This window comes from Furipterus horrens, unplaced genomic scaffold (assembly GCF_987537825.1).
Source record: "Furipterus horrens unplaced genomic scaffold, mFurHor1.1.pri manual_scaffold_6, whole genome shotgun sequence".
In the NCBI taxonomy this organism is placed as follows: domain Eukaryota; kingdom Metazoa; phylum Chordata; class Mammalia; order Chiroptera; family Furipteridae; genus Furipterus; species Furipterus horrens.
The window spans coordinates 27,565,110-27,584,623 of NW_028327176.1; the positions used below are offsets into that span (position 1 = coordinate 27,565,110).

The window sequence follows — 19,514 nt, forward strand, 5'->3', positions numbered from 1 at the left end:
GACGTGGTTTCTTTATTTCCATTGTTGTCAGATTTCCATTCAACTTGATTTCTGATGGTTCTGAGTGATGGTTGTTTTATATTTTAATTCTAATTTTGATGTGGTTGTGTGAAGAGGTTAGCCATGTCTGCCAATGGTGCCATCTTGATCAGAAGTCACATATTTTCCATGACTGGGTCTTGGCTTCTCCAGGAGGTCCATTTTTAATGAAAATTTTATCAGTTCATAGTGAGACCAGTTCAGAAATACATTATTATCAAGCCATTTATTAAATGGCCTGATAAAACATTAAAAAAATTTAAGACTACTTTTATGAATTCCAGAATCAGAAACAATCATGCTTTCAAAATCAAGTAATAGTTTTTTGTACTTTAAGATTTCAAAACCACTTTTCCTGCCTCCTGGCACCCCCCTTACAGTTTCTCTCTGGGATTAACCTCTTCCAAAAGGAAAATTAAGATGGAAAAACTGATTCCAGACTTATTTACTTAATGTAGGTGATTCCAAATTTTACATTTATATGTTTTCTCTTCTTGCACCAAATAAAAATTATGTAAACTTGTCTAGGATTATAATACTTTGCCCATTTAAATATGCTAAAGGATTTTTGGTTCGACAAACAACCTGGACTTGGAAAAATTTAAGGTGGTGATAAGTAATAATTATAAACCCGAGCTTTAATTGTAGTACTGGTATAAGGCTTCTTTAGGTTATTCTGTCATGTTGTCAATTGAATCACTCTGAAATAATTCTGTAATATTTCTGTAAATTTAATCATTCTGTAATAATTCTGTAAACTTAAGAATGTGGTAATAATAATTCTGTAAATTTTATAATTCTGTAAATTCCATAAATTTAAGAATTTGGTAAAATTATGAGCTGATAGATTTTTAAATACTTATCTGTTGAGCAGAACTAAAATCATAATAGTACTCTGTGTTTGGAGTGCTATTACACTGTCCAATATTTAATTTGTTCCTCATAACATACCCATGAAGAAGAATCATTACCATTTCCCTTTTTTCCTACATTAGAAAAACTGTGACATAGAAAGGTTAGGTTCCGTAGAAAGTTTAATGAGCACAGGTTGGCCTCCAACCCTGGCTTACCATCTCCCACTAAGTCCTTTCTGTGAGCTATCACCAGTTCTGGAGTTTATCCTCAAATTCAAACTTGTGTCTGGATATCATTAGATGGCAATGAACTAGAATATGTACATTGGATGATTTAATGAATTTCCTGAATGCTAACTGGTCTTATGCCATTTGAATGCTTTCTTTTCTAGAATAAATATGGCAGAGCTTTCTGAGACAGAAGGACCAGTAGATTGGAAAGAACGATGCATAGCTCTGGAGTCCCAGCTCATGAAATTTAGAGTTCAAGCAAGCAAGATAAGAGAGCTCTTAGCAGAGAAGGTAAGCTTTTCTTCCTAACCTCTGTTATTAATCATCAGCTATTTGGAGCCTATTGCATTTGTAGTAAATAACCTTAGTGCTTTGTGGGTAAACATTTAAAAACATAATGAATATAATTTAGCTTTCTGTCATGGCTTTGAAGCTATATTTGGCATAGTCTTTTGCCAATTTTAGAATAAATTGGACATTAAGACAAAAAACATTTCTTTGCAAATTCTAGTAGAAAATGTAAGCATTGTGTGTATTTGATGAATGTGGAGTGCATTCATTCCAGTAAGGAAAGCTATAATTTATTTGATTTTACTAGAGAAGTATGACAGCATTTTGATCTACTTAAATGTTTAGGAAAATCATGTTTAAAATGATTATAGAAAAACATTTCCTATTGATAGTAAAAAGTGTTTGTACTATTAATATACTTGAAAGTATGCCGCTATTTAGGAATTTGCCACTATTTAGGAATTTATATTGACTAACTATATATTACTAAACTATCATCTCAGCTAGAATTGAATTTAATATAATTATATGCCTCTCTTAATAGTTCTAATCATTTAATTAAAATTTTATTTTATTATTTTTTAATGTTTCTAAGTATGCATTTAGGTCTAAACACAAACACATTCATAAATACATAAACATAGGATATTATGTCTGATTTCCAAAGATGTGAAAACATACCACCAGTACTGCATGCCTGTGAGGATCTCTGTGTATCTTATCCTTCACCCTTTATAGTCTATTTATTCATATATTAATTCATTTGACAAAGACTTCTTGTATCCTATGGATAAGACATATATGGTGTTCTTGTATGTATGGTCTCTTTCTTAGGAATGGGGGAGCATGTATATGTAAAAATCAATAGATAAGTTCATTTATGTTTTCATTTATTCATTCAACAAATATTCATTGGGGGATGATTATTTGACAGACAATGTTCTTAATGCTACAGTTACAATTGTGAACAAGACAACCCGTGTTCCTATTTCCAGGGAACATGGATTCCAGATCTGTACTGTCCAATATGGCAGCCACTAGCCACAAGTGGCTGTGGAGCATTTGAAATAAAGCTAGTTAAAATTGACATGTGTTACAAATGTAAAACACACACCAGATTTCAAAGATTTAGTATGAAAGAAAGAATATAAAATATCTCAGCAATAATTTTCATATGGGTTACCTGTTAAAATGATAATTTTTGGATATTGGGTTAACTAAAAATATTAAAATTAATTTTACTTATCTCTCTTTCCTTTTTAAATTTGAGTACTGGAAAATTTTAAATTACACATGTGACTCATTATATATTTCTATTAGACAGTGCTGTCTGCATGAATGGATAAATGATATTAATGGTCATCTAAAACTGCTCAGAACAGTGGTTCTCAACCTTCCTAATGCCGTGACCCTTTAATTCAGTTCCTCATGTTGTGGTGACCCCCAACCATAAAATTACTTTTGTTGCTACTTCATAACTGTAATTTTGCTACTGTTATGAATCGTAATGTAAATATCTGATATGCAGGATGTATTTTCATTGTTACAAATGAACATATTTTAAAACACAGTGATTAATCACAAAAACAATATGTAATTATATATGTGTTTTCCGATGGTCTTAGGCGACCCCTGTGAAAGGGTCGTTCAACCCCCAAAGGGGTCGTAACCCACAGGTTGAGAACCGCTGGCTCAGAAGAACTTACAGGTGACTTTTTAAAACTCTAGTCTGCATAATCCTTTTGAGATGGAGGGCTAGTACATGTATCACATTTCTAAAAAAGATCACTTTAAATCTTCCTTTCATTGCTAGCTAAGAATCTCTTAGTACAGAGGTATTCTAGTGATAAGATTATATATCACAAATCCAGTAAAGCATCATTCAGTTTTTACCTTCATATATATCATTGTAAACTTTTGTGCTTTAACATCTTTTAGGCAGAAAGATTAAAATTATCTCATTCACTTTGAGTCAGAGGGTGACCTAGTAATAGTCTTTGTGGAATAAATTCCCAATATTAATTTGCGTTGTTTATCACTATCAGGATTAAAATTGCAGCTTGAAAAAAATACCAGTTTGAGTACCTCCAAATTGGGGAAGCTTATCCTAACTCAAAGTTAGTAACACATGCTTTGTGTTTTGCTTCTCTCTATATAAAAATAGTTTCCCAGGTTGTGCTGCGGTCTTTCTGGTATTTTCCACAATCTTAACCACCCTATACAATGATTTTGTCAAGATTACCAATTAGATCCTTGTTGGTAAAACTCATGGATAGCCTCCCAGATGTTGCTTTAGCCTCTCAAGCAGTTGGCACACTGTTGACCACAGCCTCCTCAAAATTTCCTTGGTTCCCTTGACTTCCATACTCTCCTGGTTTCTTTATGGACTAAATATTAGTTATGCTTATTTGATTTCCAATTAATTGACCTCTAAATTCTGAATTTGATGGCAACATTTGTTTTGTTCTTTAGAAGACGTGTTGCATTGAAAAGTTTTGAGTGTCCATTTCATAAACTTTGTGTCATTTTTCTCTTCAAGTAAAATTATAAATAGCTTTTTGATGATTAATTTATGTTATTAGATTTTCTTTTTTCTTTGTTGGTGAAAAATTTTGAGAGGAATATTATTTCAAAATTACTGTTTTAGTTGTGGTTTCTTTTTCTTCCTCTTTTTTTGGTCTTTTGTATTTTGTATCTGTGACTTAAATCTTTTGCCAGATCTAAGAGATGGAATTACTCAGATGTGCTTCATACAGTGGAAAGTGGATAAGTATGCCAAGTAACTTATGATTTTCCAGTAAATAGATTCAATACCGAAATGGGAGTAATGTTTTTCACGATACTTTCTGTTATATTCCATTATGAAATACTTTTCTCTGGATTTAAAATGATTTTTGGTACCCACCCATGTTTTAATAAAAATACCAAGTATTTATTGATTTATTATGTGCCAGGCACTTTATAAATATGATTTATTTAATTCTTCTAACAACCTGTGAAGTAATAAATTTTATTGTTTCAATTTTACAGATTAGGAAACTGATGCTTACTGTGTGCCAGGCAATTTTCCCAGTGCTTTATGTAAATTAACTTTTTAATCCTTACAACAACTCCCTCAGTTAGGTACTAATATGATCCATATTTACCTGGTAGGAAACTTAGGCGCATAGCAGTTATTCAGCTTGCCTGAGTTCGTGCCAAAATGTAGGCGATGGAGCCAAGATTTGAAACCAGGTATTCTGCTTTTAGAGCCTGAATGTGTCGCCATCACCTTATATGGCCTCTCTCATCTAGTTTTATTACCACATTCCTTGCTTTCTCCAATATATTTACCCACTTTTCTGCTATTCATCCATGCAACATATAAATCCATCTCTGCTTAGGGGCAGGTAGGAGTGTGTTAGGATGTGTGTATGTATATAGCAATAACAATTTATAACATTGCATATTTTTTCAAAGCAAACCCTATTGCATTGCTTCCACATGCCAACTTGAGTCAAATATTGCATTCCACAGGCCAGTCTGATCCCATTCATAACCATTGGATTTATGTTAGGACCAGTCTGCCCCATAGCTTTTCCCCTAATAGTTCTCTAGACCTTCCCTCCAGATGGATGAGAGCCCAAGGCTGAAGATTCTTGAGAGAATACTAATTTGATTCTTTAGCTTTTTGCCAGGAATGCTAGCCAGCTTTTCTCTTCTGCAATAGTTTTGGTTCTTAGTTCTGTTTTGTTGGCACTGGCTATAGGCAGCTAACACTAGGTGCTAACTATGGTTCCTAACAATTAGTACAGCTGTTAACTAGTTTAAACCCAAGAGTAACCTTACGAGTAATTATTCTTATTCCTAATCTAAATATGTTGACATTAAGACTGAGAGTATTTGAATATTGTGCCTGATATCACACAGCTAAAAATTGCGGAGCTGGCGTTAAACTTTATATCTTTCACACTTTTTTGCAATGCAGGTAATGGAGTGCCTGGAACATAGAAGTAACTCATTATTTTCCTGTAACTTTCTGATTAAGTGTGCAAGGAAATGACTTAAATAAATATATTTACCAATTAATAGGAGATATCTTTCTGAATTTTTTAGGAAAGATGTGTGAGATTATTGCAGAGTGTTTTTATAATGAAAGATGGATTTCAATTATATATACCTTATGCTTTTAGGAGATGAAGTAGGAGAATACCTGTTTGTTAAAAAATAACTATTTTGCATTTTTTCATCATCATTTCCAAGTAAGATGGAATATTGAAGTTTGTGAAGAAAAAGGCCTTATTGAAGTCTTGGGCAAATACTGCTGTAAGTGGGAGAGGTCTGAGAGGAATTTAAGGAATGGTGTTGGAAATATCTCTAGTATGCCAAATATAAACTCATCAGGGAAGCTGAGATTTAAGTAGTTTTCCTACTTTACAATATTACTAGTTTTCTGAGTCAGAGAAGGAAAAGGGAAAGTTTCATTTTAAGTTGAAGTGAATGCTATTTCCTATGGGTTAGATTTTTCAGTAAAAGAGAAAGGGTGAAAAATATGAAGAAGTTTTTCTTTAGGTATCAGAGTGGCCCAACTCACCTAACACTGCCTTTACATGATACAGCATCCCTGTCTGGGGTTTCTGGCCACTTGACCTTCCTTTTGTGAATATGATTCCCTGGAGTGGCCTAGAATTCTCTCATAAGAATGAGGAGTCCTGGGACAGCACAACCTTTGCTTTTCATATAACAGTTGTATTTAAATTTTACGTTCCCCCACTCTTTCTATTGCCTCACCTAATATTTCACAGTGCCTAATGGTAATTATATGTATTCTAACAATAAGACTTTGCAGGCTAATTTAAATGTCATTTTTGGGCTGCTGACTGGAGATATTTATTATAACAAAATGGTGATAGAGTCTTTCAGGGTTCTATGGGGAAAAATCAGAAAGAGAGGTACTTGGGGAATTGCTTTCTATAACAGTATGTATAAAGGTCCTAAAGTACTTCATCTAAAGTAGCCAGTCCACAATACTTGGAACACTAAACATTAAGCATGGCAGTGTTAAGATCCAAGATCAACGGCACGTTTTCTTCTGCCATTTGCTGCTGTGTTCACTTTGACTACAGAGAACACTGCTGTAATAATCAAAACAGGAGGTTTAGATTTTGCTACTTCATTTTGTTATTGTATTAAGTGGTCTGTTCATGAAATACTTATTTTTGTCCAACACCTGATGTGGGCAGTAGATCATTCCAGTTTCTTTTAGTGACTTAGTATGGATTAGGTGTGGAATTGGTCCCAGCTTTATGTGATAGTTTATATTGTGAAAGTAAAAGCTTACGTGAGTATTTTCTGCATTGCTTTATTTTAGGTGTTTTTGCAAAGTTATTTTCCAGCTTGACTGATTTTAAAAATAATCGCTCAAAATTGAAGTGTTGCCTTTCATACGATTTTGATGTTTAAACTGATTTTAAAGTATTCTCAACTTCATTGGAGATACTTAAATGTATATGTACAGTTGTGTAATGTGACATGTTCAGTATTTACAATCAATACTATAGTCTGTGAACATGAAGTGATTTTTTCAAATCAAAGTTTATATTACATTTATTGAGTTTTTGTTATGTGGTATTCATTACCCCTGTCTTAACTATTGTTGTGTGACTAAATAAATACACTCAAAATCTGGGGAGAAATTGCTTAGCTTATTTCCTATTCAGTGGTAGAATTCTGTTAGAATCTCAAATTTCAAATTTAGCCCCTCTTGGTTATACCTCTATCCCTGTGTTTGCTTCTGTGCAAATATACAGCTCCTATTATGAATGTTAATATGATGTTAAGTTACCAATAAAACATTTCTAGGCTGAAAGAATAGCATCCAAAGGACAGAAATAAAGACAAATGCTTTACATGTAAGAATTTCGTGGTTTAATATATTTGGGACTGATTTTTATATGGTTTTGTATAACTGTACATTGTATGTGGAGTTTATAAACACCAAAGCAGCTATGGTTCAACTGAAAGAGCATTTTGGAATCAGAACATGATAACTCAAAATTCCAGCCATGTCAATGGGTGGAAGCACAAGACATACTCATTCTGAACATCAATTTCTTAATCTTTATAATAGGAATAACAAATTCTATCTATGGTGTGGGTGTAAAATAATGTATTTGAAAGTTCCTGTTCCTAAATACTAATCAGAACTTTTAAAGAATTCTTTCTATTTCCTGATTTATCTTTCTTTTCTTAGATTACTTTCCTATTTTTATTTTTGTTATTTTTTTTCAAGTTGCAGGCTCTCAAATGTCTGATGATCTTTGGTGGCCCATTTATATTTAAAAATGGGACATCTGAAAAGTTGACTGGTAATTCTGTATAAATATACTCAGTGCTGGTTAATCTTGGTTTTAGGGTGAGTGGGTAGGAGACTGCTTATTACACCACGAGCCCGTAAGTGCCACAGTTGTTGGACTAGTGCCCTCCAAACAGTTTATTCAGTTTCATAAGAGAAGAATGTTTCAATCTTTTAACAGAAAGCAAATGCCTAGCTGCTGGACATTCAGCACATGCAAATAAGTGAGAAGGTTTCAGGGAGTTAGTTGACTCATATTTTCCATTCATACCTACTGTTGTTGGGTCCACACCTCCCTCCTTCCTCTCAGTCTTTACAGGATTCTGAAGGGGAGTTAGTTCCCGGGAAGAGAAGTTAGGGAACCTCTAATCCTTATTCTAGGGTGTAGTTCCTTTTACTCTACCAAAAATAAGGGGATTAAGAGAATAGATGCATATTTAGTGGTGAGTCTGTACCCACCCCCACCCCCCACTTCTACCACGTTGCTCCTTACATACTGGTAGCCAAACATTTATCCTATAGGAAGGGATTGAAAGTCTTTGGAGAATCTTATTGGCCCAGGAGGAAAGAGATAATAATGCTCACATCAGTGATTTCCCAACAGAAGTCTAGCCAGAGTACCTATGTTACATACAGGTCATGGTCAGCAAGCCCCATACATGTGCTAAAGCTGTTTAGCCCCTTATTCTTAAACGTAAGTAGCCATGTCATGGATCACCAGCTATGAAAAGAAAATCTCTTACACGAATGATAGAGAACAATCAGAAAAAAAATATTGCCTGTACAGGGAAAAAGAAACAAAGCAAGCAAAATTCTATTACTTAATATTCCCAGAGGAAAACAATATTGCATCCAAGAAACAAATATTCAGAGAATAAATAAAAACTCTTGAAAAAAATGTAAAAACACAGTAGAACAAATAGCAAATTTAATAGAAAGTTTATAATATAAACATTTTTTAAATAGTTTTTCTATTACGGTTGTCGTTCCCCCCCCCATTGTTCTCCCCTGCCCCGCCCACCTCCCCCCTCTCCCACAGTCAATCCTCACCCTGTTGTCCATATCCATGGGTCATTTATACTAATTCCTTGACTAGACCCTTCCCCTTATTTCCACCCTCTTCCCTCTCCTTTCTCCCCTCCCCCCTCCCCTGTGGAAAACAATGTGGAATTTCCTCAAAAAACTAAAAATGAAACTGCCTTTTGATCCAGTGATTCCCCTGCTAGGATTATACCAGAATAACCCTGTAATATAAATTTAAGGTAATTTCCTAGGAAGCAGAGGAAAATGTTAAAGAGGTAGAAGACAGGAGAGCAGAGAAATTGAGAGGACTAGTCCAGTGTGTCTAAGATGTGAATAATAGGAGGTCTGGGTGGGGGGAGGAAATCAATGAAACAATGCACAAAGACTCCAGATTGAAAGGGCCTACCAACTACCTAGCATAACATAAAAATAGTTTCACCCCAAGGGCCATCATCATGAAAATTCAGAATATATAAACCAAAAAAAAGATTCTCCAAGCTTTCAGAAGAAAATAAACAGTTCCATATAAAGGATTTGGAATTACAATAAATTTTGAAGGCTTGCAAGATCCCATGTAACTTTTCTGAGGACTCTTCAGAAGGATGTGCTCCACTGAAAAATGGGAAGTAAACCAAGAGAGTGGAAGGCACAGGATATAGGAAACAGGAGATCTAATGTGGGAGAAAGTAGAAGGGCCTCCCTACGAAGACAGCTGTGCCAGGGACAGAGGGGAGCCAGTCATATTGGGGTAGGTCAAAGGCCGTAGGAGATTGAAGAAGATGAAATTGGTAGAAAATCAGATGTGAATGAACATTCTGAGAGATGATTTAGACAGTGGTGGGAATCTGGAGATGACTTATTGATATGTTCATAGAAAGCTAAGTAAATAAAAGAACAAGACCCTTAACTTTAGGGAGGAAAGTTAAGTAGTAAAGGAAAAAGTAAGCATAGTTTACTCCATGAATGTCTTACATAGTCACAAAAATGTTAATCGAGAATAGTGCTTTAACCAAAAGTAAGATATAAACACATCGGAAGAATGGAAGTCTATCTGCATTGGTGATGAGAAGATCTAAGACCTAAATTCTCATCCTCCATAAAGGAAGCTGGAAATAACTAAACTAAAAAAGTCAACAGAAAAAAGAAGCATTTTGTTTAGAACATGAAAGTAAATGTTAAGAAAATTGGCTAAAAGAGTACAATCATGTTATTAATAAATCTTATGGAACTAATTGACATTTCATGTGTATTTATAGCTTTGATAAAAAAAACAAACAGAAAAATGAAATAAAATCATGAAGTAAATGGACTTGTTCAGTCTTTTGAGGGGATATCTTCTCAATAGGATGTTACCATGGAAATCACTTTCTAAACAAAGTAACAATTTATTTTGAGTTTTCAGAGTATATCAAAAATGAACCAAAGTATGGGTTACATACTTTGAAGTTAGGTGTATTCAAGATCAGGATTGTTATATCTTTTTGAATTGCCTTATTTATAATTATTGATACTCTTATTAACAAAACTTTGGTGTGGTTTTATTTTGATGTTGCTTTTAGTTACTCTTTGCTTGGTACATGTTTCTATCCCTTTACTTTCAACCTTTTAATGACATTTTCAAGTAGACTCTCTTAAATAATATTTAGCTAGATTTATTTCTTTATTCAACTAGTGAGATAATCTCTTTATGTCTGAAATCATAATAAATATATTCTATTTTTATATATTATGTTGTTGCAGCTTTCTTTACTTATCCCCTCCCATGCAACCCCACCCCCCACCCCTCTGCTGCTGTAAAAATTATAGGCAATTTCTATTAAGTGGTTATCCTTAATTCTTTTTAAAAAGAAGAGCAAGCATAAATTATTTATATTGTAATACTAGAATGTGAAACTGAGTGTGGCAAGGAAACCTTTGGGAGTTGGTGATAATTACAAAAAAAAAAATTTGTATAGGGTAGCATTGTGGTGGGCATTTGGTGGGGAAAGGATTGGAAACCGATAGCAGTGGAGAGCTGAGTATCAAAAGGAGGGACTGGACATTTTCTAGAACAGAAAATAGCATCTTTAATTTAAACTTTAAATCAAGCTCTTGAAATTCAGGTAATTATTCAGCTTTGATGGATACTAGAAGATGCTAAATGTTGTATAAATCCTTTTACACAACCAGAAAAATGTCAGGCAACCAAAAAGACTTCAATAGTCCCATCTTGTCCTATAGAAGAACTAGTGGTTTTTCCAACATTACCATAAAGCCACCTAATTTGAAAGCCTGAGGTGGTATAGGATGGGTTGGGATTGGGGTTGATAGACTCACATTTTGGGTAGGATGAGTAACACAACTGAAGGAATTCTTTCACTTTGGAGAATAATTCAGCCCTAAACAACTCCTCAGTCTGCAATGGCTTTGCTACAGTAGCATACTTTTAATTTATCATATAGATGTGTTTTCATTAAAAGAAAAATACAAATGTTTTAATTATAAATAAGCTTTAAAGGCAAGACTCAAAATGGCACTGCATCACTTCCACTGCATTCTGTAGGTTAGGGTAAGTCAGAAAGGGCAATGGACCTCACCTGGCAGTGGAAGAAGTGGCATGTGCACACCAGGAGGGAAGGAATTGAGGGTGGCCATCTTTGGTGGCTATGGAACCCCAACTAATTAGTTTAATTCACTTGGACTGGCATTCCAGTGTATGCCCTTGATTCTCTACACTGCAGCCAACCTCACAAAGGTCACTGATGACCTCCTAATCAGCACATATATACACATATGTTATTTATCATACTACATATCATTTATGTATCTTTTAATATGTTATTTACATAGTAATATATATTTAAAAATTTTTTACTACAGAGATTTTCAAACATACAAAAGTAGGCAGAATATTATAATAGACCCTCATGTATACATCACCCAGCTTTAATGATTATTAACTCAGGACAAATCCTATTTCATCTGTACCCTGTGTTATATTGAAGCAAATCCCAAATATATCATTTCGCCCATCAGTGTGTGTTTTAAATCAACAAAATAATAAAAAGAAGTGTATGAAAGTAATTTTATATTGTTTTATTTAATGCAACATATCCAAAATATTATCATTTCAGTAAGAGTCAATATAAAAATTACTGAGATATTTTATACTATTGTATTAGATTTTCAAATTATATATGTATTATTGATGTGTATTTTATACTTACACCATATCTTATTTTGGACTAGCCACATTTCAAGTGCTCTTGGAGAACACCGTTCTATATGTTTCCCAGCCCTCAGTCATTTTCTGAACCATTTGGATGCAAGAGAACCAGTGTGGTGTTGAAATAACGTTCAAGTGGCCTTATTTGGTACATACCATACATCATTACTATCATCTCTTTGGAGTCAGTCCATTAAAAGTACTTGCCATAATTGAACAGCAGCCTTCTCCTACTTGCTGAACATTATTTGATATTGTCTCTTGAACCAGCAATTGGTTTTGTATTAAATACAGCTCTTTCTTCAGAATCCTCTGCATTTCTGCAAGAACTCCTGCACATTTCTGGCAGACTGCCAGCTGCATGTCTTCAGATAACTCCCAAATCACTTAGACCGGCACACTTTTTTGATTTCTTGAGAAAGCTAAGTCTTTTCATAGACTCTCTACTCAAGAGAATTTCTTCTTCCCTAGTTAGATATTTAAAGTCACCAGACATTTTCACCAGATAAGTCTGTGATGCATCCCTAGTAAACAGAAGCTACTTTAAATTTTCAGTGACATCATGTATAGTAGGATGTGCAAGGAACAACCAGTTGTAGCTGTTGCAATAGTTTTCAAAGATACAGTTGTAAGTTTTCCTCATCTGTATCCATGTTATTTTTTCAAATATTAAACTAATCACTGTTAGTACTGTAAGGCTCTTCTTTGTTCCAGTGTTTGGTCATAGTCTCAGTACAGCCTGATCATGCTCATTTGCGTGTTCTCCAATGACAATACAGTAAATATAGCTTATGAGAATGTACCACTTTCTAATATCATTATGACTTTTGGATCAACAAGTCAAGTATGACATTTGAGGTTTTACTATTCTCTTAAAATTAATTTATTGTTTTTACTATGTGTTGACCTGTAATTACAAATTTATAACCCAATGAAGAAAATTTTATCGATGAATACTTATGTGGTACATATTACATTGTATTAAAAGTATCAAACCTGTGGTATTTTGTTTGATCGGTTTTTAAATATGCACTGAAAGAGCCTTTAATGTGATAAATTGTATGTAATTCATATCTATTGAACTTCTCTTTCAAAAGAGAAATATGAGTTTTTATATATTTTTTGTTTTTCTCACTTTAAAGATGCAACAGCTTGAGAGACAAGTTATTGAAGCTGAACGTCAAGCAGAAAAAGCTTTTCAACAGGTATTATGTGATTTTAGTTAAAAATTTGTTTTCCTGCCTCTACCAATATCAACATTGTTTTGCCGAAAACAATCCTCAAAATAATCTTCTGCCTTCCTTTACATCTTATCATTTTGACTGTTTATGAACTGGATCCATAGAGAAAATGGAAAATCTAGATTTATTTTGCCACTTAACAGATTTTCAAAATGATAAACATACTTCTATTAGGAAGTTTTATCTTACTTTTGAAGAAATCAAGTATGTGGGTTTATGGTAATCCTAACCATAATGAAGTTTTGTATATAAGTAATGTTCATAGCAGCTTTATTTACAGTAATAAAAGTTGGAAATAATATGGATGCCATATTATAGAAGAATAAATAACTGAACTATACCTGTTCCATGAAGTATTAAACAACAATTAAAATAATTATTACACACCACTATCAACAACTGAATCTAAAAAATAAAAACAAAATCCAACTAAGCAAACCAGAATAGGAACGGAATCCTATGGGGATCATTTGGAGGTTTATCAGCTGGGTGGGGGTAGGAGGAGAAATGGGGAAATGGTGCAGGAACTAAGAAACATAATTGGTTGGTACAAAATAGAGAGGGGAAAGTTAAGTATAATATAAGAAAGGGTGAAGCCAAAGAACTTATATGCATAGTCCATGGATATGAACTAAGGGGGGTGGGATTGCTGGAGGAAAGGTGGGTACTGGGCAGAGGGCAGCAAAGGGAAAAGAAATTGGGACAACTGTAACAGTGTAATCAATAAAATATACTTAAAAAGTAAAATAAAATAATTATCACAAAGAATATACATGTAGAATATGGAATAATGCTTAGAAATATATTAGGAAAAATATATACAAATTTTACACTTGATATGTTAGTAGGTATGCGGAGACAAGTCAAATGTTTGCTAAGGCACGTAACCCTTTCTGGGCCTGGCCAATGGCAAACTGAGTGGCTGGGATGATGCCACTAGCTTTAAAGTTTGTCTAAAGCTGTGACCCATAACTTCACATTTTATGAAAAGATGTCTGTCAGATTCAGTCAAGAATTTCAAATTTATTATTCCTCCAAGAGGTTTATATTGTTTTTTATCTTTGCTGTAAGTTTTCTTCAATTTGATTACAGTACTATCAAATCTTATTTTCACCTAAAAGACTTAATTTTACACAGTAGATTTCTTTCAGTGGCCTGACAAATTTCTAAAGAAACCCAAGCTAACCCAATCCTTAATTTTCTTAAATTAATTATACTTGGAAAGAAAATCTGAAAATTTTATCATGCCAAATTTCCACCACTACAAGAGTAAAGAATATAGTGTAACAAACACCCAACACCAATTTCAACAGTTAGTCAACTCACGCTTAGTCTATACCTCCTCACTCCCACACCAGCTTATTTTGAATCAAATCCCAGACTTTATATCATTTCACCCATGAGTATTTCAGCAACTAATCTAAAAATAAAGATTTGAAAATCTTAACTACAGTACTATCATCACATTATTCTGTAAAACCTCAAATTTGGGTGTTGGTAGAAGTACTAGTAGTAATAGCAAGGATGCTGGGTTTTTTATGTTCTTTAGCTGATTGGATCAAATAGTAATATCTCCACTTCTGTCTAATTATTGGCTAAAAATCCAATAATTAATAGTAAAATTATAAAAGGTTGCTTTATTTGAAGTTGTCCTTCGTGGATACCAGGTGTAAAGTTATTAATTTTTTGTGTCACATTTTTAGTCAATAAAACACCATGATTGGTTATTTTAGACACACTGCTTAATTAAATCAACCCCCACCCCAAAAGAGTAAGATTTGCAAGTCTCCCAGTTTCTATACCATTTATCAAAATCTGTAGATATTTCTTTTTGTCAAAACGCTTTAAATTTCTTCAGTGCCTGTTTTTTCTGCTTCCAAAGGAATTTTTTTCTGAAATACTTCATAATGAATCTGAAAGTTAACAGGAAATATAAACAGAGTTCAGATGAATTCTCATGCACCGATTTTAGCACCTTTTCTTGGCCTTCACAGGATTAAGTAAATATTATTAAGTTAGAGTAACTGAATCTTTTGCTCTCATTAAGTTTCCATGGGGTTGTGGCCTTCTGCTGTTTATGTTGCTTAAATTCAGCTTGTCCTTTGTCATTGAGCCATATCCTAAGACTTAAACTGTATTTATATTAACCAAAAAGGAATGTTTCACCACGATAAACAGTAGTCAGCTGAAACTGGCTCAACTCCACATTTTTTAGCTTTGATCATTTTTCTCTTGTTCATTCATGAGTGGCATCACCTGCATAATCATTAAGTAGGTTGGATCGAAAAAAAAATCACCCATTTTTCCAGAGAAATCTTGGAACCCCTTATATTTCATGCTGTAGTATGTTTTTGTGGTTGCTCACAACTTTTGAAGGCAATGTGTGCCTGTGAACCCAGTACAATTATGAGTATTCTTGTGAGACAGAAAAGCAGCCAGACAGCACTTTTGGAAAATACTGCTACACAGGATTCATTCTCACATACTTGATTAGGTGTGTACTCAAGTCTACCACATTATTTCATGCTAAACAAAGAGGGGTAAATAATTTCCCCTGTAGAAGCTTGTGTTTTCCTTCTGTCCGTCTGGGGTTATGCACTTGCCTGTGTTTGATTCAGACTTGGTAGGAAGTGGACTTACAATTCCCTTTGACCATTGTAATGTGTGGGCTAATCTGCCTTTCTGTAAAGTTGGCTCTTAGTATTCAAGTCATTTTTGAATAAATGATTACTACTCAGTCATCCTAATCTCCAGGACCTTGTAATGATTTATTTCATTACAGGGAAACATACTTTATCCAGTGCTGCTCCTTCCTTTTCGCCTTCAGTGAGAATGGTACTGGCCTGACTGCAGAAATTACAGAGCACTATGCCAAAATAATTGTGTTTAACATGTGATTAGAATGATGAATTAATTTGCAATAAATTTTAAATAACTGCAAAATGGTCTGGGATTCAAAATACTCCTACAATTCCTTTCTTCCTTCAATTTTGGAATGGCCAGGCATCTTTGTCATGCCATTGTAGTGTATGTAGAGAAACAGAAACTTTCAGCCCCCACTCAGAAATAGTCTCATCTTAATTACCTGTAGTGTACATGAAGGGATGAGGTTAGAAATGGGAAGAAGGAAATATCAGTATAGGTAATTGCAATGGAAACAATATTTGCAGCTCTGGCTTTTTTCAGTATGGGCACGAAAATGGAAAATACCATTGGGAATTGCGTCAGGGTCCCCAAGACTACCCTCAGGTTTGATGATTCACCACAGAACCCAGAAAAGCTGTTATATTCATGGTCATGGTCTATTACAGAAAAAGAGTGCAGATTAAAATCAGCAAAGGAAAAATGCACATAGGGCAGAGTTCAGGGGAAGCTTAGTATTTACTGTCCAGCTCTTTGTCCTCCTCCAGCTGCTTTTCATGACAACATCTCTAATGCTGACATTTGTCCTTGACTATTGGTCTGCAATTTCTGCAGAAAGCCTGCTATATTATGTTTAAAAATCTAGACTTTATGATAACTTAAAATTATCATTTGGATAGTGAAATACATTTTTATTTTATTTATTTATTTATTTATTTATTTATTTATTTATTTATTTATTTATTTTAATTGTATTTTTCCATGACCATTTATCCTCCTATACCCCCGTCCCCCTGCAGTCACCACACTGTTGTCCACGTCCATGAGTCCTTTTTCCTTTTTGCTCAGTCCCTCCACCCCCTCACTTCTCCACCACCAGCTGTCATCCTGCTTTTTCCAGCCATGTGGGTGGTGTTTAAACAGGACACTTTTGGCATCTGAGTTGAATTTATGTTTATACAGTGAATCCACAGATGAAACCTTGCATTCATGGTTAAAAAAACAAAACCCAACTAACCTTAACATCATCCTTCTAGATGTTAAGTATTTTTAAACATTAAGTGAGCACTCCTTGTGATTTTCAGAGGTGTTTTCAATAGTTTAAAGTTTTTCATCCTAACTATATTATCTTGATTTTCGCAAATGCTTTTTCATATTTTTCTTGTTTGCCCCTATAATCTGAAACATTGCAAAAATTACATTCTTACTTGAAGTGTATAATATCATACACAGTGCCCAGTACTTTATTTTCTTTCTTACTATCATTAACATTCACACAGCCCTTCAAGATTTCATATGTGCATATATGTTTTTCAGAAGATCCATGCAGAGCCAACATATCTCAGGTACTAAATCTGAGGCACTACTTCACCCCAAGACACACTCTTTTTATCTTGCTCATCTTGTGTGACGTGCTATATAATTTTTACATCCTTATTATATTTGTGATCTCTCTTACCCAGTAGAATTTAATTTCAATGCAGGCAGAGATTTTAGTTCTCTGTTATTCACTGATGTCTTCCCAAGACCCAAAACAGGCCTGGGAATGGCAGGTGTTCATTGAATACTTGTTAGATTAGTGAATTAATAAACCATCACCGGACATATTCTCCTCCCTCCATCTTGACACTCATACTTGTAAAATTTTGTATGATTCCATCTGTGGGGCTTACGGTTCTTTTTGTTTGCCTTTTGCTTCCAAGTGTACATGTGCTTCTTTTCCACCCAAGTTTAACTTCTTTCCCCAGAAATATGTTCTTATGCTAGGTCACCCAATTTATCTTTATCTCACCATTTGCCTTCTTTACTTTATATTCCTACTTCATTTAAAATATGAAAAAGTTAGGGCTGGAAACTTTCTGATGCTATATTCCTATAAAATGCTTTGCATGTTATTAATGTTCCACTAAACATGTTCACTACTTTATATGATAGTAATATTCTTCAAATCTCTTACATATCCTATTGGACCTCAAAGTTAACACACTTGGCAAAGTAGTCTTCAGACTATAATTGTTATCTATATTAAAATGTGCTGTTCAATGTTTTCCTTTTATGATGATACCTTTTAAGACCCCACTTAATGTTAAAGTAAAATTCTAAATTTAATACTATGCTAAATGAATACGTGCCTAATTTTAATATTTTATCTTCTGAATTTAGGTACAAGTTATGGAAGAGAAATTAAAAGCAGCTAATATTCAAACCAGTGAATCAGAGACAAGGTTATATAAGAAGTGTCAAGATCTGGAGACCTTAGTACAGGAAAAAGATGACATCATCCAAAGCTTGGAACTGCAACTTGAAGAACAGGTTAGGAAGAATTTTATCATCAAACAGTTCTAAATATGTTCACTCATTTATGCGTAATCACAAAGATAAAAGAGAGAGAGCCTACAGTTCTAAATTCTGGTCAGAAATCTTACTTATTTAGTCAACCCACAGAATTGCATCACATTTATTGGTGAAAGGTTAAAGTAAAATGGCATTTATCTTTAAGTCTGGGTAATTCCAAGGCTCTGCCCCTTTTTGCATGTGATGATGCTCCTGCCTTTAAAGTATGAATATGGTGTTCAAGATGAAAACACTTGGTTATCGCAGGCATTTCCGTCTGTAAAGTGTTTCAAATAAATCTTTGCTTTAGATTGTTAGCGTGTTGGAAATGTTGATGGAACGTTGTATTTTAAATATATGCTCGTTGCTAATCCAACTGCTTAGAAAGTGCACACTTAGTTTATTTTTAATTTTTATTAGGAAAAATTGCATTGGAGTTATTTAGCATCACTTAACTATGACCACTGTGGAATTGATAAATATATGCAATTGTTTATTTTCAGCATTTCTTTTATTTCTTAGGGATCAGTGTTTTATTTGGTCAGTGGTTGACAGCCTTTCGCCCCTCCTAGTCCCATCCATTGCAATGTATATGATAGTCAAACAAGCTATGCCCCACAGGAGAGTATGACTCTCTCTCTCCCTAACCTGGTTGACCCATATCCTACGATCATAAACTCTAGATCGTTTCCAGAAATGGTTTATTTTATTGATAAGTTCAATGAAACAATTTCAATATATTATCTTTTAGAGAAAGAGAATGGCAGTTACTTAAACTAGTATTATTTGTATATGCCTTTATGGTTCATTGCTGTATCTGCTAGACAACTCATTTTTTTTACTCTATTTGCTAATTTGAAGGTAGAGGCATTAATGTGGAAACAGGTTTTAAGTGGATTTGCTTTTTCTATTTATGGTATAACATTTTCAGACCAGTAAGCTTATGTTTGGACTAAACAAAATGCTAATGTTATTTCAGAAACAAATAAGGCTACAAGAAGCTAAAATAATAGAAGAGAAAGCAGCTAAGATCAAAGAATGGGTAACAGTTAAGTTAAATGAGGTATTTATTACTATATTTTGCCTTTTCTATACCTTTT

The 19,514-nt window shown here is 34.0% G+C and overlaps 2 protein-coding genes across 4 annotated transcripts in view; one reads left to right on the forward strand and one right to left on the reverse strand.

Annotated features, from left to right (window-relative positions):
• Positions 1 to 19,514, forward strand: part of PLEKHH2 (pleckstrin homology, MyTH4 and FERM domain containing H2) — a 97,572-nt gene that overhangs the window by 8,190 nt on the left and 69,868 nt on the right. For all 3 annotated transcript variants that reach the window (XM_090281218.1, XM_090281219.1, XM_090281220.1), the window contains exons 2-5: positions 1,286 to 1,415; positions 13,120 to 13,182; positions 18,244 to 18,393; positions 19,394 to 19,477. In XM_090281218.1, the coding sequence (XP_090137344.1) occupies positions 1,293 to 1,415; positions 13,120 to 13,182; positions 18,244 to 18,393; positions 19,394 to 19,477 (420 nt within the window). In that variant the 5' untranslated portion in view covers positions 1,286 to 1,292. The remainder of the gene's footprint in view (positions 1 to 1,285; positions 1,416 to 13,119; positions 13,183 to 18,243; positions 18,394 to 19,393; positions 19,478 to 19,514) is intronic.
• C1GALT1C1L (C1GALT1 specific chaperone 1 like) lies at positions 12,051 to 12,796 on the reverse strand. The gene is given in 7 exon segments (XM_090280119.1): positions 12,051 to 12,157; positions 12,160 to 12,248; positions 12,250 to 12,298; positions 12,301 to 12,365; positions 12,367 to 12,630; positions 12,632 to 12,716; positions 12,781 to 12,796. Coding segments are annotated over 7 exon segments (675 nt in total).